The following is a 15,628-nucleotide window of genomic DNA, read 5'->3' as shown; positions in this document are numbered from 1 at the left end:
TAAAAAGACACAGTTCAACCCTCTCTGCTTACACCAGTGTGGAGAAGAAGAGTCCTAATCAGAGTCACACTGTGAGCCACCACAGTTGTTCAGAAATGCAACATTGTACGCTATAGCTTACACTTACAATTTGGCCTCACAGAGCATTTTTCACCCTCTGACAGCATTACTGAAGCACAGAACCCAGGAAGTGGTGATCTGGGGCTCTGTAATTGGAAAGGGAACAGCCCGCCATGAATTCTTTCATCAATGTATTCAGGACATAATAAGGTAATGATTCATACATACATTTGGAAAATATAAGTAAAAGCATTTAGCCAAAATGTGCTGTAAACAGCAACACGAATACAATACAAAAGGTCATTACCAATCTGAGCGAATAGGAGGCTTGTCAGAATGCGGTATGACAACTGAAATATGGCAATACAAAACATACAGTTATCTTTGACTATCATCAATATTTACAGCAAGAGTAAAAAGGGGTTGTGGTTGACAGGAGTGTAACGGGGTAGTGGTAGCATTAGGAAGTTTAGATTAGCTGTAAGAGGCAAATGGGAGTCAGGGAGCACAAATTGTGTTGAGGATGCACAAGGTGGAAACGGAAGAGCACTAAATATGTGAGCAAGTGATTGAGTTCTTGAGGTAGTTCGAATTAGATAAAGTCAGTGCTACAGTGCAGTTGTATGACACTAGTTTGTAGTGTTTTCTGTATTCAGTGATTATGGCTTTGCACATTTTTGGACGGACTGCACACATTTTATAGAACATTGATCGGACGTTCAGAGATATCCCGGGTAGCAAAGGAAGGCAGCTGGGGCAAACAAATGCATACACAGAGAGCTCATCACATCAGCTAATTATACATCAGCAAATTATACCAATTCCACCAATGAAGCCATCAACAGAAGACAAACAATCAAGCACTGATCAACACCCTGTCTGACTCCCCTATTCCACAGACAAGTCAATGTCATCAATCGCATCTTTAGCAAAACAATTACAGAGAATCTGACATCACATCAACATCACCAAGTCTGCTTCTTCTCTTACACCCACCCCACTTATCCTAGAATCATGCAATAGTCATCCTTTAAAACTCTGATCTCTCACAGATTCAATGAACAAACGAAGGTCCCACAAAGCCATATCCGATCAGGAGGAATAGCACAGCTCTTTCTGGAGGAACTCTTCCACCCCTACTAAGCACTGTCATCACTTCCCTCACTCAAGGCATCTTCTTAAAACAGGTCAGATACCTGCTCTTCTAAGAAACCTACCGTCACTGAAGGCCTTGCACGACTCATGCTACCAATCATATGCAAGATCATAAAAAAGCAGCCTACACTCAACTTCATTGATTGATACAATTCGTAACAGGGTTTACATAGGTCCATGTGAGTCCCTTGAAGTTGAATTATACATAACATCCAAGAGGGAGAGACTGTCAATATCTTGAGCCAATTGACCCAGTGCGACTGCTAGGGTCTCCTCAGGACGTAGTCATCTGACTACCAGGCATTCAACAAGAATACATTGGAGCTAATCTCACTCCGTTTGGCACCACTGAAATGTGAGGAGCCACACTTCAATGTGTAATTAACTTCAAGTCATTCCACACTGACATATGCAAATCCTGTTATGAATGATATCAGTGTATACAACACTTGGAAATTGTACAGTGTCTTATCTATATTCATTGTAAATATAATCATCATTGGAGCACTGCGTCATCTGCACTATGATCACTTGTTTTGTTGATTGTTACACTTGATTGGAGTCAAAAACATAACAAGATGCAAATTATAACAGTCTGGTGTTTGTCTTCTTTGAAATTAAGTTCAATTTAATTTGAAATAAATTTCTGTCCAAGGAATAAATCTGAGTAACTCAGAGTTCCTTCAAAGACACATAAGAAGGTACGAGACCCACTGGACACATGTTATATTAATACCTTGTGAAAGGGCAGCAAGCCGTAACTCATAGTGAAGTCAGCCAATGGCTGCAGTGGGCTGACACACTGTCCCTTGATGCATGCTGGAGCAGGCGGAAAATAAAATATGAATGACAGAATCACAGACTAATGGAAGAAGTTGGGCTGAAAACCCCTACAGGTAAATTTGTTATACACATACATTTAGTAAAATAAAAAAGGTCTTGGCTAACACAGACTAAAATAAAAGCCAATCAGCCTGGCCTTTGGGAAAGAAGGCAAGAATGAAAGACTGAAGGCAAGAATGAAAGAATAAAGGCAAGAATGAAAGCATAAAGGCAAGAATGAAAGCATAAAGGCAAGAATGAAAGCATAAAGGCAAGGATGGAAAGAAGGAAAGCAAGAAAGAACAAAAAAAGAAGAAAAGAAAGAAACGAAACAAAGAAGGAAAGAAAAAGGGAAAGAAGGAAACAAAGAAAGAAAGAAAGGACAGGCTGGCAGTTAGGGTTGCAAAGAGAGAGCATCTTCGTGAGCTTATATTCAGAGTTCACATGCGCTGTTGGTATTGTGTGAAAAAGCAGCAGTCAGATAAATGAAGGCTACTTCAAAAGTAATTTACAACAGCACTGGAAGGAAACAGAAGTGCTCAAGCTAGAATGTGCCCTTTGTTCTCATCATGTAGAAAGCCTATTATCACCACCTCAGGCTCTACACACAAAGGAAACCATAAAGTAAAAATAAAGCAAAAAAACTGTCACTGAAGGGAACTACCTTAGGTGGGGATGTAATCCTTGTGAAAGGACTAAATGCAGTCACTCAAAGTGAAGTTACCAAGTGGCTGAAACAGGCAGACGCACTGCCCCATGCTCTAGTAGGCGGAAGCAAAACATGAATGACACAAGAACAGACAAATTGATGGAGAGAGGTGGCTCAGAGCCAATTTATAGAAGCCAATTTATAGAAGTCAATTATACATATTAAATGTTAGTAAAAATCAAAAGGTTGTGGCTAATTCTAGATGTAAAAGAAAAGGGGGCTAAGACACAGCCAGTGCTGACTGCATTCTAGCGCTCTCTTTTAAAACTTTCGGGCATGTTGTGCAACATTGCTAAAAGATAATGAAAAGGTCAACAGCTGTTGCGTAGGTGAGACCTACCGGCTTTGCCAACGCTTGTTTGTATTTGTCTTTAGCCATGCTGCACAGCAACAAAACTCAAGTACAGCACACAACACACTAAAACCCATTTGCAAAGCCGGTAAGTGCCTAGGGTAAGACCAATCCAGTGATTTGTCCAGTTCAAGGTGTGATTTAATTTATTTTGATGGCAAATAGCTGCTGAAGAGAGATCAGATAAAGATTTTCAACAATAATATTTTGATTCCAAGTTCCATCCTTTATTTAAACTTCATGGCTTTGAAATATAAAAACTGAAGAGCGTATAGATTCCTAAAGCAATTGCTGCACTCTTTAATTCACGTCTGATTGCATATCAGGTATTTACATTAGCTTATGATATCGTACTGTATGTACAATAATAGTTATATGTGCATGCATTAGTGTGTGTGTGTGTGTGTGTGTGTGTGTGTGTATATATATATATATATATATATATATATAAATAAAAAATAAAACAGACGCCTGCATTCACAAATAAGTACATGGAGAAGAAAGTGTGGTTTAGAAATGATTGCACACATGTATAAATATCAATATTCATTACGAAATTATATATATGTAGCAAATGCACATTGTTAGACATGGCTGATATGACATGTAATCCAACCAACACCGAGTATAGAACTGAGTCAAAAAGGTATACTTTACTGAGTTTTACAAACCACACATATTTGTTGTTTTTTTCATTTTAGACCAATATAAAATACGTACAGTCTTATGAGATTTGAGAGTCCTTTGAAAATGTCCGCATTCAGGCAACCAATTTTGTTATTACCCAGATCCCTGAAAAAACAAGATGTCAAATTAATATTTTAATCACAAACGTACGTTCACAAAGAGTTTACTTTTTTGTATCTGTTCTTTTCAAACACAAAGGTTGCTCGATGTATTCAAATCAATTCCTATACTTATTTCATCTGCACAGTACTATTGAAAGGTCTTCGTATGATTTATTCAGCCACCTTGATATCTTTAACATTTGCTATCCCACTTCAAATGGACAGCAAATGTGTAGTTTCAGTGTACTTGAGGGGGAAAGCATGGATACCAGCCTTTTAATACTGACCCAATTATATGGCAGGCCTTGGTGTAAGAGTGAAAGAGATAAAAGAAGCAACCGCCTGTGTGAACCTTCAGGGTTTAACAAAACAGACCGGTGTCACACTAGGAAAAACCACTGGGTCAATGTACTAAGCTCAGGATGCACTGGAGCAAGATGAGATGGTTTTGTATAATCTTGGTAAAAAGGAGCACTCTCTAAGCAAAACCAATGAAATTCTACCTGGACACAGCCATGCTGTTGTGACTGGGCTATGTTTGCAGTTCCTAAGCTCTACTATTGAGTTTGTTCATTAATGCTGCAGCAACTAATTCCCATTCATTTTCTTCCTGGAATACTTTTTTGTCCATAACTTTGGATGCCATAATATTAATTCTGCTTATCCAGTCCAATATTGTTTAGATATTTACAGTCTTTTCTGCATAATTTGGGCTAGCTGTCCTCAGGGATCTATCAGCATTTCTACTTTGGGAACGCCCTATACTTACAGCCAGGATTTTTCAATACAATTCCCACATGGTTGAGATGCATATACTACAACCATAGAAGACATCTGCGTGCCTCAGTATAGCATGTGCTAGCGTCACCTTGGTCAAGGTTACCCGCATGGATTCCCAGAGATGCCCATCCCTCGGGGACAGGAGTTTCACAGATTCTATAAGTGATGATGTGGACCAGGTCTGGAATGGCATTCACGAGCTGCAAGAAGTTGCTCCTGTTCAAGATGTCAAGTCGACTATGTGAGGAGTAGAACTGTGGTATTATTTTGTTTTTCTGGCCGAACAAAATAAATAAATATATATATATCCACAGATAACCCGCTACATCCACCATGCGAGGCTGGTGCTGACTAACGGTCGTGGCACCCGTTATAAATAAATCTGATATATTAAAAGTAGACTTTGGATTGCTAAATCTAATGAAGCCTTTGGTTTGAGAAGCTGACACCCTGGGTGCGACCCTCTTTTCTGCTATTTGGAATAATGTGGCAGAAATATTATATTATATATAAAATAATGTCGTCTTTGTGCCCTTTGTAGACATTCCTCTGCCTGAGGAAATCTCTAACATAGGCATCCCAATTCATCCTTCTACTTCTTTTCTTATACGTCTATCCAGGCTTATATATTGAATATATTCTAGCTGGGGGTCCAGTCCCAGGGGATTATGCTGTATATTCTTGTTATAATATGCATATATGCTTCCATGATGTCAGCCAATGTACGTGGATTGAAAACTGCAGCATTCAGTTTTAATAATGTATTAGGATCAGCATTGTGGGGAGTTTAGACGTCCTTCTGCCTAAGCAGGAGTGTATACAGTGAGCCTCTTCTGTTTATCTTTGTCCCTGGGCCAATGATGGTCTCCGGTTCCTGTGAGAAAACTATTTACTTGTGTATGCGTTGTGAACGTTTTCTTGCATATTGGGCACTCTGTGTGCGTCATCCCAAGCTTTTCTACTTGTCAGATATTTTGTGATCATTGTATTTTTTCTTTTTCCTAGTTCGCCTTGTCGTTCCTATGCCACCTGTTTTGGTGCCAGTTGTTCTTGAAGTTAGCTTTGCAGTAGTAGTCCTAGGGTACTGCTGTAGGGTATAGTTTGTTAGTGCTGAAAAGGGAGAGGTGTTCTCATTGCTAATGCCCATCATGGTTTGGATGATCTTGCTTGGTTCTATTGTTACTTGTATCCTCTGAGAGGGCATTATTGTTTTCCCTCTCATGTTGTGGGCTACCCTCAAGCTAGCTTTACAGTCAGTCATTACTGTTTTTAAAACCTCTGGTACTTTGACTAGCTTGGCCTGGCTAACGGAGCAATCATGTTTTGTGCTGACTCTTTATGTCTCTTAAGCCACTACCTCTTCCACCACCCTCTTCTATCTGTCTGTTGATACTACATCTCCAGACATCTTCTCCAAATCTGCCATCTGTAATTCCAGCTTCGATGACTGCCAGCTCAATATCCCAGCTGCTATATCTAGCGCCCTACCTGTGGCTGTGATGGGTGAGTATTTGGGTGAGTGTTATCCTTGCTGACTTCTTGAATACATTCCCCTTCTCCTTTACTATATTTTGCAGGTTTGATCTTTGAGACTACAGTGAAAGGCAAGATTCCAGACAGCAAGGTCTTCCTCACTTAGAAACTTCATGCTACATGCTCCACTACTTTATAGGAGCTCCCCCTGAACCCTATTCTCGAAGATTCATGTTCTTAATGCAGTGCTCAGTCCACTAGATCCTTTCAATATCAACAAGGCTACCAGGTGATAGCAATGTGATAAGGCACAGATCAATGGGTTCCTTGTGTAACTCTGCCAATTTGCAGTAACAGGGCTTTCTGATGCTGTTTCTGAGACAAGAGGCCTCCTTGTTGACCCTTTCTTCTCAGTCCATGGTGACTAATTTGTGCTCGTTCACACTACGGTCAGCAATTTCTTCCTCAGGATAGTCAATGTCTTTATTAGATGTAGCATGCAAATTCCCTAATTTTGTATAATTCCTGATTTTATTCCTGCTTGTTTATACTAGCCACATGTTCTACTTTCCTTGACAACTGAGACACTCTTAGTTCCTCTCTCACTGATGGGAGTAAAGGTCCCCAAGCCCTGACCTACCTAGGTCTGCAGTAGGTCCTGTTTGTTTTGCTGCAAACAGGCCTAAATAGAATGCGTCAGGGTGAATCAAAGATAACGAAGGTCTTCGACCACACTCAACTTGGGCTCTGGGGCTGGGGGTGTGAATGGGGAGTGTACTATGGCAATCCTGGTGTCCTCCCTTATCTAGCACTAAATTCCAGTTTGAAGCAGGCACTGTACTCGGAGACAAATGTCTGGTAGGACAAATGCAGGGCACTTCAGCAACACCACAGGGGCTACAAAAGAACTATACAGACATCCGGTTTCCTTCCTTTGAAGGGCACAAAACGTATATATGGGTTTCAGACAGACCTGGCAGGATCTGACACAGTGGTATCAACCAGAGGAGCACAGCCCCTGTTCTGCATGTTCTGAGCTCAGAAGAGTTATCTCTGCCCATTTATGTGTGCCCCTGGGATGCGTATTGCACATTTGACATCTCGTCCGGGGCTGAGCACCGATTGTGATTTGGAAGAGACTAATGCTATAGTCCTGACCATTCAGGAAGGTGAAGGGTAACTTTTTATAACATACATTTCCATAATATTTATTTATGAAAACCCAACTTAACACTGAATTGGGTTGTTTATAACCATTACAAAACAATGCTTTTATTATTTTTCTAGTTTTTCATATTACCAAGATACATTATTAGTATTTTAATATGTACTCTGGGTTTCTACACAGATCAGCTACGCCTGCCACAGTAAAAATAGCTTTTAGGGCCCTGCCGCTGTAAAGACATGGTAACATTATTTCTCTACTAGTCCCACTTTTAATTACAATGCACCCTACCTTGAGGGCTACAAGGCATACATAAGGGTTATTGATAATTTAAAAAGAAAAGGTTTTTCCTGTTAAAGGGGGTTAGTTTAACAGATCGCACTACAGGTTTTACAATGCAGCAGTCAGGTTACAATGGTAGGCACAATGCCATGTTTTCCTATGTCACACTAACAGATGGCACAATAAGCACTGCAGCCCACCACTGACATTTAATTTTCCATACCATGGGGGACGTTTCTATAACATATACTAAGGTCTTATAGGAGAGTTAAATACGCTAATCAGGGGGTACTCAATTTCAACAAGTGTTAGGGGTAAGAGCAAATACAATGGGCATTGGACAGCCTTACCCCAGTGTACAGAATCTAAAAAACCATGAATAAAAATCAGTAGAAGTAAATAGGAGTTACCAGGCAAATGGGGGCATTTTCTCACAAACATGTTTTAGGGATCAGAGCATATGCACTAGGGCTTAGAAAGCAGACCCCAAGTTTAAAAAACAAGAATAAAATTCAGTAAATAAATGAGGATGACCATGAAAAAAAGGGCATTTTCTCTCATCCCTGAAAATGCTTCTTTGTTTGGGGGTGCCTCAGCACCATGTTACAAAGGAAGCTAGCTATGTCTCCATAGTTTGCCTTCCCATTATCGCTCTAATTGCCCTTATATCCCTTACTGGAATCTATAGTTCTTTTGTCTTGGACAGAGGTCTTCAAACTGGGGGATGGAACCCACGGAGGCCCTTATTTGAAATTGGTGGGGGGGATTGGTGGAGATTGGCACCAGGCTATGGCCAAGAGAAGCAGCATGCCTATAACAGTGCTTTGACCAGAATAGTATGTTTGGCAATCAAGTATTTGATTGCATTGTTAAAAGGGGCAACTGAAATTAACTGCAAGGTTTAAATATGTTTAGACCATATTTAAACATTGTCAATGTAATTGCGAAAACGCCAGGGGGGGCTTTTTTTTTTTTTTTTTACATGGGGGGGGGGCATGGCATTAAAAAGTCTGAATATCACTGGTCTAGGGTGATAGCCTTCAGCTGCTGTTCCCTAATTACACCTTATGGGCTTCTCAACATGCCACTGGTCAGAAACCCAGAGTGCTAAACCCCATTCCCCAGTAGGACATCCTGAGTTCTTGTACTTGAACTACTAGGTCTATAATGGTATTTCAAGGAATACAGTTTGTAAGACGTGAAGCAAAACCAGGACTGGATCAGATGTGCCTACACATGGACCTAGAAAACCTGAGAACTGAGCTCCATCCCCATCCTTGATTTCAGTGTCCACTCCTTTCCCTCACTCCCCGTCTAGTACTCCTTTACCCCAGGGGCACAGCTATCCATGATATTGCCGATGCAGTACCACTGGGGCCCAAGGGTGTGAAGGATCCCTGTGCACTACGTACCACCTGCAGTTTATAAAACAGGCTCACTCATTTTTATGAGTGTCTGCCTCGCACTTGGATCTCTATTTACATATTTATGCATGCCTGTGGAATACAGAGGACAAAGGGGCTGAGGTAAGGAGTGCAGAAAAAATTAAAGAAGATCGAAGGAATTGGAGAGGAAATTTAAAAAAACAGGAAAAACAAAAAGTAAAAAGAAAGCGAAAGGAGGGGAAAGGTGGGCATATGAAGAAAGAGAAAGTGGGAGGGGAGATTCAGTAAAGAGACAGAAAGGGGAAGGAAAATGGAGAGTACTGACAGATGAATGAGCACAAAAAAGTATTCGCTATAAAAGTGAAAAAAGGGGTAAGAAAGAAGGAAATGATAAGGGAGAAATGGAGAGCAGGCAAGAAAGATGGGAAACCACAAATGTGCACAAAGGAACTATGGAGAACAAAATGTGAGAGAACAGGAAAGATTTAAGAGCCAGGGAAAAAAACGTGATGGGAAAAAACGCAAAATAGCACAGGAATGAAAAAAAGTGGGGCACAAATAAGGGTGGCAGAGAGAACGAGAGGAAGGTTAGCAAAAGAGTGAGAGATAAGTGAAGAAAAGACATGGATGTGATGAAGAAAATGATAAAGAGGAGGACAGAGCGTCTGGCTAGAGGTTGGGAAGAGAGAAGGTCAAGACTAAGACAAGAAAGAAAGGCGAGAAAGAAGGGAAGCAGGGATAGAGAGGGCAGGAGAATTAGAGGGTAAAGGAGAGCAGAGAGGGAAGAAAAGGTGAGAAAGGGAGGAAGGACACAAGGACGAGTAAGAGAAAGGGGCATATAGAGAAATGGATGCCTTAATTACAAGTAACGATTTTTGTGTGGGTATATTGTGCATCTGTAAATAGTGTTTCCAGACAATATACCCACTCATAAATATGGCTATTAAGAGTTAATTCGAAAGAGAAGAAGAATAACCATGAAGATCCGGTTTTATCCGGTCAAATTTGACCGAATGTTCAATTCCATGTGATATAGTACTCCCATTTACCATCTGCTCTGCCACAGAAAGGGGGTCGGAGAGAGGCCGAAGTCTAACTGTGTTTGCAGCCCAGGACTCATGTGATTTTACCAGCCGGACTTTCCGGCTGGCAAAACTGGGCACAGTTTTTTTCCTGCACCTGGAAATGCAGGTGTAGTTATACTGGGGAAGATATAAACAGGTGGAGTAGTATCCTGCCCGGGATCTGCTCTGCCCTACTTGTAATGTGGGCCAGAGTGGAAGGGGATAGGGGAAAGGGAGGAGAGAGACTCAAACGAAAGAAGGTCTTGAGAAGAGAGGGGAAAGACGGGTAGAATGAGGAACTCGGAGACCTACAAGTAGTGGTGTTGCTATCATTGGTGCAGCAGGTGCAGGTTCACTAGTGTGGAGCACCTAAAGCTGTCCTCTGAACACCAGCTAAGGGTGACTTTCAATTAGGCTTGGGGCGAATATTACTTACAAGGGCATAACTTCACGAATTGTGAGCTACTTTTTTTTTAAGCACAATTCTAAATTTGTTGCAAAACTACAACATTATAAATATATATATATATATATATACATATATATATATATATATATATATATATATATATATTTATTATATTATATATATAGCAGAAGACCACAAGAACAACAAAACAGCCAGAACATAAGTGGCTGCTGTTCGCAGAAATTGTGATTTTATATTTTTTTTAACCTCCAGATCACTAATCTGGAATCTTTTTAGGGATGCAGGTGGCAACAGCCCATGTCAATTGCATACGAGACCTGTGTGCAGCGTTGCTGGTTGACTTTGAGAAGCCCTTCAATCCAGTAGATTGGTTCTTCCTGGCCACAGTCTTGAAACACAAAGGGCTTCAGTCCCCAATTTGAGGGTAACATTAAACTGCCATAAAAAGCACCCACCACCAAAGCGTGTGACAACAGAGTACTCTCAGATCCCCTCCCCATTGGCATGGGCACAGGGCAGGACTGTCCCCTCTCACTGCTACTCTTTCCCCACGCCACTGAATCACTAACAAGACTCAATTGCTGTGATGCCAGAGTACATGGGACAGAGGTGGGAGAAGTAGACAGAAGAAGGAACAGCACCCTATGTTGATGACATCTTTCCCGTTCTTGCTAATCCATATCACTCAGGCCCTCATGTTTTGGAAGTTCTGAGTCTGTATAAGCAAGCCTCGGGACTAGGGGTGAACTAAGTTGCTCCTAGCCCCACTACAAGGGGATTCTAAGACTGCCTCCTGGTAAACCCGGATTCCTGTTAGACAACTAAGCTTTCAGTACCTGGGCGTCGTCTTCTCTCGTGACCCTGACCTAGAGTATAGCTTTAATCTCCCACCCCTGGTCACTAAAATTAAAAACAATTTCCAGCAATAGGAAAATCTCACATTGCATTTGTAGGGAAAAAAAGTGGCATTATTTATATAATGATATTACCCAGCTTCTAATATGTCCTCTGAAACTTCCTGCACTCAAGGGTGTGGAGTTTTTCATGTTTATTTTGTCCTTGAGACAAATAGGCTGAACCCCATGCAGTTAAGGTGATATTTGTGTCCATATGTTAATGTAGTTTGAGCTTGTATTTATGGTTCATTAATTATTAGGGTGAGCACTCCAAGGAAACGTTCGGACTGCACTGCTGGCAATGGGTCCAGTATAAATGTGTTTACACCCATCTGCACAGTTTAACAATATGAGGCTAAGGATAATGCTCTCAGAGTGCTTTAATTAGATGCAATTATTTGCAGAAGCTTGAAAGCAAGAAAGAGGAATCTTAGCTTTCAAATTAAATGTTCACCAAAAAACGCAACTAGGAAAAAAAAAAATTTTGGTAAAGTACTATGAAATTTTAGATGACATTTCTTTGAAGCATCATCTAGTATAATGTATTGATGCGTGCAAGTATGCCGAAAAAATATTCTCAATGGAAAATCAGTGCAACCAGTTTCAACAAGATTACAGGAAATATGACAAACAATAATTGGCAACACCAAAAGGTCTGACAATGGTGGGCAGTGTTTGGGGTTTGTCAAAGCATGTCTTTTGACATGTTTTTTTGAAAAACTTTATTCTTGTGGGAGCTGCCATGCTCTCACCAGTATAACAATCAGTGGCAAAAACCAATAGTGTTTTTTGGTCTCAAAAACCACACATGGCCACAGCAGTCCCTGGCACTGAACAAAACTACTTTGTGTGCCAGTATGCTCCTTGTGAAAGAGCAGACTGCTGTCACTTTCAGTGAGGCCAGTCTATAGATGGACAGAGAGACAGAATTTTAAGAAAAACAAAAGGTCTAGGTTCACTCAACACCTAATTAGACACCCAATTCTTAAATAAAGTCACAAAAGTGCACCCATGGTATATGCTTTTATATTAGTGCAGATTTCCAGCTTTCATGAATTCACAGTAATTAACATAAGTAGGCCAGGAAATCGTACTCGTAGAAAATATCTGTGAACTGCATTTTAGCACGAGCAAATATGCATATGTAGATTTGCTCATGCAAGATTGTTTGCAAGTTCACTTTCCCTCATGTCACATTTTTCCCCCAACTGTGGGAAAGTTGTACTTCTGCCTTTGTCTGGAGTAAATTTCCAACCTTGCTCAGTATGGAATAAATTACAGGTAAAAACCACTAAGGCACACAAGTTAGTAGGTTTGCACAGACTCAAAAGCACATTCCAACCCTGAAACTATTCCATGAAGCTACATCCAGCCTCACGGTATGTAATATCTGTGGAAAGGTAGCAGGGTGTGGGAATTGCTAGAATTCAAGGCCTACTATAGTATGATTCATGGCACAGAGAGGCTATTATCAGAGCTCCTAAATAATGAGATTGCTGAAAATTTATCACCACACTACGTGGCACCAAAGGGACAAGTGGATTATTTTTTTTGTTACAGGACAAGTAGATTTATGAAGCTACCCGTCCCATGGACAAGTAGATATTATATTAAATTCCACACCCCTGCTCGCGGCATACCAACTTAATGATTCAAGAATCTTGCTGCTCAGATTCACACCTTTTTATGGATGGGTCACTCCCCCACCAACCCCACCCCAACATAGCCCTGGCTAAATGGAGCAAGTTGGTAAATGATGGGGGTCAGATGGCTGATATTTAACTATATTACTGGGCCTCCCACTTGCTGGGGGTTAAAGACTGTACTGGGGTGGGTGGGATGATGAAGCATACTGGGTCAAGCTTTCCCATCTGGACAACATTTTAGGGCTCCTTTACGGAGATTAGCTCCCTGCCACCTCCCAGCTGTGAAGGCAGTGGTTTTCAGGATCTGGCATGCAGCCTTGAGATATCTTAGTGAGGACAGAAAACTGACTCAATGCACCCCCACTACGGACAGAACAGAGGTTTCAACTTTCTGATTAACTAGAAGGATTTGCAGCCTGGGACAAAATTGGTATAGTGACCTGGGGGACGTTTTGCAAAGTGAACACATGTATTCCTTTCAGGATCTCCAAATGCAGTTCTCCCTATCGCGCATGCAAATTCATAAATATTTACAATTACGGCATGTCCCGGCTAGACACAATAGTGGCTGTACTGACCTGCTGGAATACAGTTCTCGTGAGGCTCACTTCCTTATGGGGGAGGTGAGCGATCTCAGGACTATACTGCTCATTAGTGGTGAATGCACCAGAGGTGTTCAATGCCCTTAAAACGAAATAGGAGGAATGGGCACGACCCGCTGATGAGGCTGACTGGCGAGACGCCCTGATAGTTCCCTGAAGAAGAGCCACTCCATCTAGACTTTGGCTGGTCCAAAGGAAATACCTACCCATCACACATTGCACTCCCGAACACCTATGGCATACAAATAAACAGCCTCTCCCCACATGCGTTCGATGCACAAAGAGTGACGGAGATTTCTTCCACGTGGTATGGACATGCCCTCTCACAGCTCTCTTCTGGTGAAGAGTCACAGGGACGCTCTTGCGGGTACTGAACAGCCAATTGATTTGACCCCGCGGGTAGAACTCCTTGGACTACTAGTGGACCTCAGCAGACTCAAATATGACATAATGATGGTGAATTGGGCTACAATGGTTGTGTGGATGCAGGTCCTTCCAGCTCCCACTTTGATGGAAAGGAGAAGAGGGGTGGGCTGGTGTGCCAAAATGGAACTGCCAGTCTACCAAACAAGAATATGTCCTCATAAACACAAAAATATGTGCAAATGGTGAACTTTTCATGGGCTGGAAAGTGAGTGGAGCCAACTGTAAAATTCTAATTAGATTGTATATTGTTAATTGGTTGGGTATTGCCTCTCCTTCTGTATGTACTCAGTATATTATTGAGAAAATTAATAGAATTGTTTTATGAAAAAAACAATTATTATTATTATTATTTTTACTTTTTTTTTTTTTTTTTTTATGCAGCCCAGGAAAAGGAGGATGCACTTCGAAAAATGAAGATATCATTTTTAGGTTTCATTTTTTAAGAGTAGGCAGTGGTCTCTGAGATCACTGCCTGCTCGGAAAAATATTTTGTTTAACATTCACAAAGTGGAAGGAGTTCCTTAGGGATCCTTTCCCATTTCCAAATGAGTTACCACAAAAGTTTGAATTATTAGTTAAAGTATTACTGTTTTAGGACTGCAATTTGGTTGCAAAACATCAATACACTTCACTGCGGTTTGGAGTTTCAGAGGGATGCCCTAAACATACCTCTTCCAAATACTAAATCGGAATTGGGTCACAAATGCAAATTGCAATTCAGCAACAAGTTACCAAATCGCAATCTGCATTTTGTACACTGAAAAAAGCTTTGTGGTCACAAACAGTTTGTGACCTCAAAAATACTTTGTATTTCTGGCCCAAGGTCACGGACATACTATATAGAAAATGGCGTTCACAAACTTGTCAAAATGGCAAGGAAAACTTGAGAGGGAACTCTGGATCAGAGTCCAAAAACTGAGAAAGAAAGGAAGGAAGCACATATGTGTGGCTTTGGCATTACTCCTGGGGCAGGACGAAGCCAATGCACACCTGCATGAAATCACATACCGGCGTGCCGGAGCAGTGCTGCGAAAAATCACTGGATCCAGTCTCGGGGTATTCACAAGGTGAGTAATCTGCGGCTAGCAGTATTCATGAGGAGATCATAGTGGATCCGATGAGAATGGCAGGAAACGGCGGGAGCTGCTCTGCCCAAGATTAGGGGTGGGGGGGGGGGCAGGCACAGTGAGTGGTGCACTGCAGGCCACCCACAGACTAATACAGTCAAGTGGCATCAGCAGTGAGCTACAACCATCAGCCTTCATGCACCTGGAACTTTCTTCGGTATTTAAACAGTGACTTTCCAGGCACAGACACCCCCCAATAGCAGAGAGGCAGGTGTGAGATCACTTAGTTTTCAGATTCATGATGTGGCACGTATTTACTGCTCTTCATTTTAACTTCACAAGTAAACAGTCATAGTTTCCTGGCTTGTCAGAACTATCCCTGACTATCACAAATTGATAGGCTTGTGTCGTGCATTTATGTGTAAGGAATGGTTGCATTGCTAGCTCACCCACATAAACTCTCACGTAACACCAGGTTCCAGAATATCCAATTGAGCATCCTACATCACGTCCATTTAACACCCAC

At 41.3% G+C, this 15,628-nt stretch overlaps 1 protein-coding gene across 1 annotated transcript in view; it reads right to left on the bottom strand.

Moving 5' to 3' along the window:
• ADGRA3 (adhesion G protein-coupled receptor A3) overlaps positions 1-15,628 on the bottom strand; it is a 208,588-nt gene that overhangs the window by 115,083 nt on the left and 77,877 nt on the right. The window contains exon 4 of the mRNA XM_069202173.1: positions 3,819-3,890. Coding sequence (XP_069058274.1) covers positions 3,819-3,890 — 72 coding nt within the window. The remainder of the gene's footprint in view (positions 1-3,818; positions 3,891-15,628) is intronic.

Source organism: Pleurodeles waltl, chromosome 1_2 (genome assembly GCF_031143425.1).
Source record: "Pleurodeles waltl isolate 20211129_DDA chromosome 1_2, aPleWal1.hap1.20221129, whole genome shotgun sequence".
Taxonomy (NCBI): Eukaryota; Metazoa; Chordata; class Amphibia; order Caudata; family Salamandridae; genus Pleurodeles; species Pleurodeles waltl.
The sequence above is the reverse complement of the archived record's forward strand: the minus strand, read 5'-3'. Positions and strand labels throughout refer to the sequence as shown.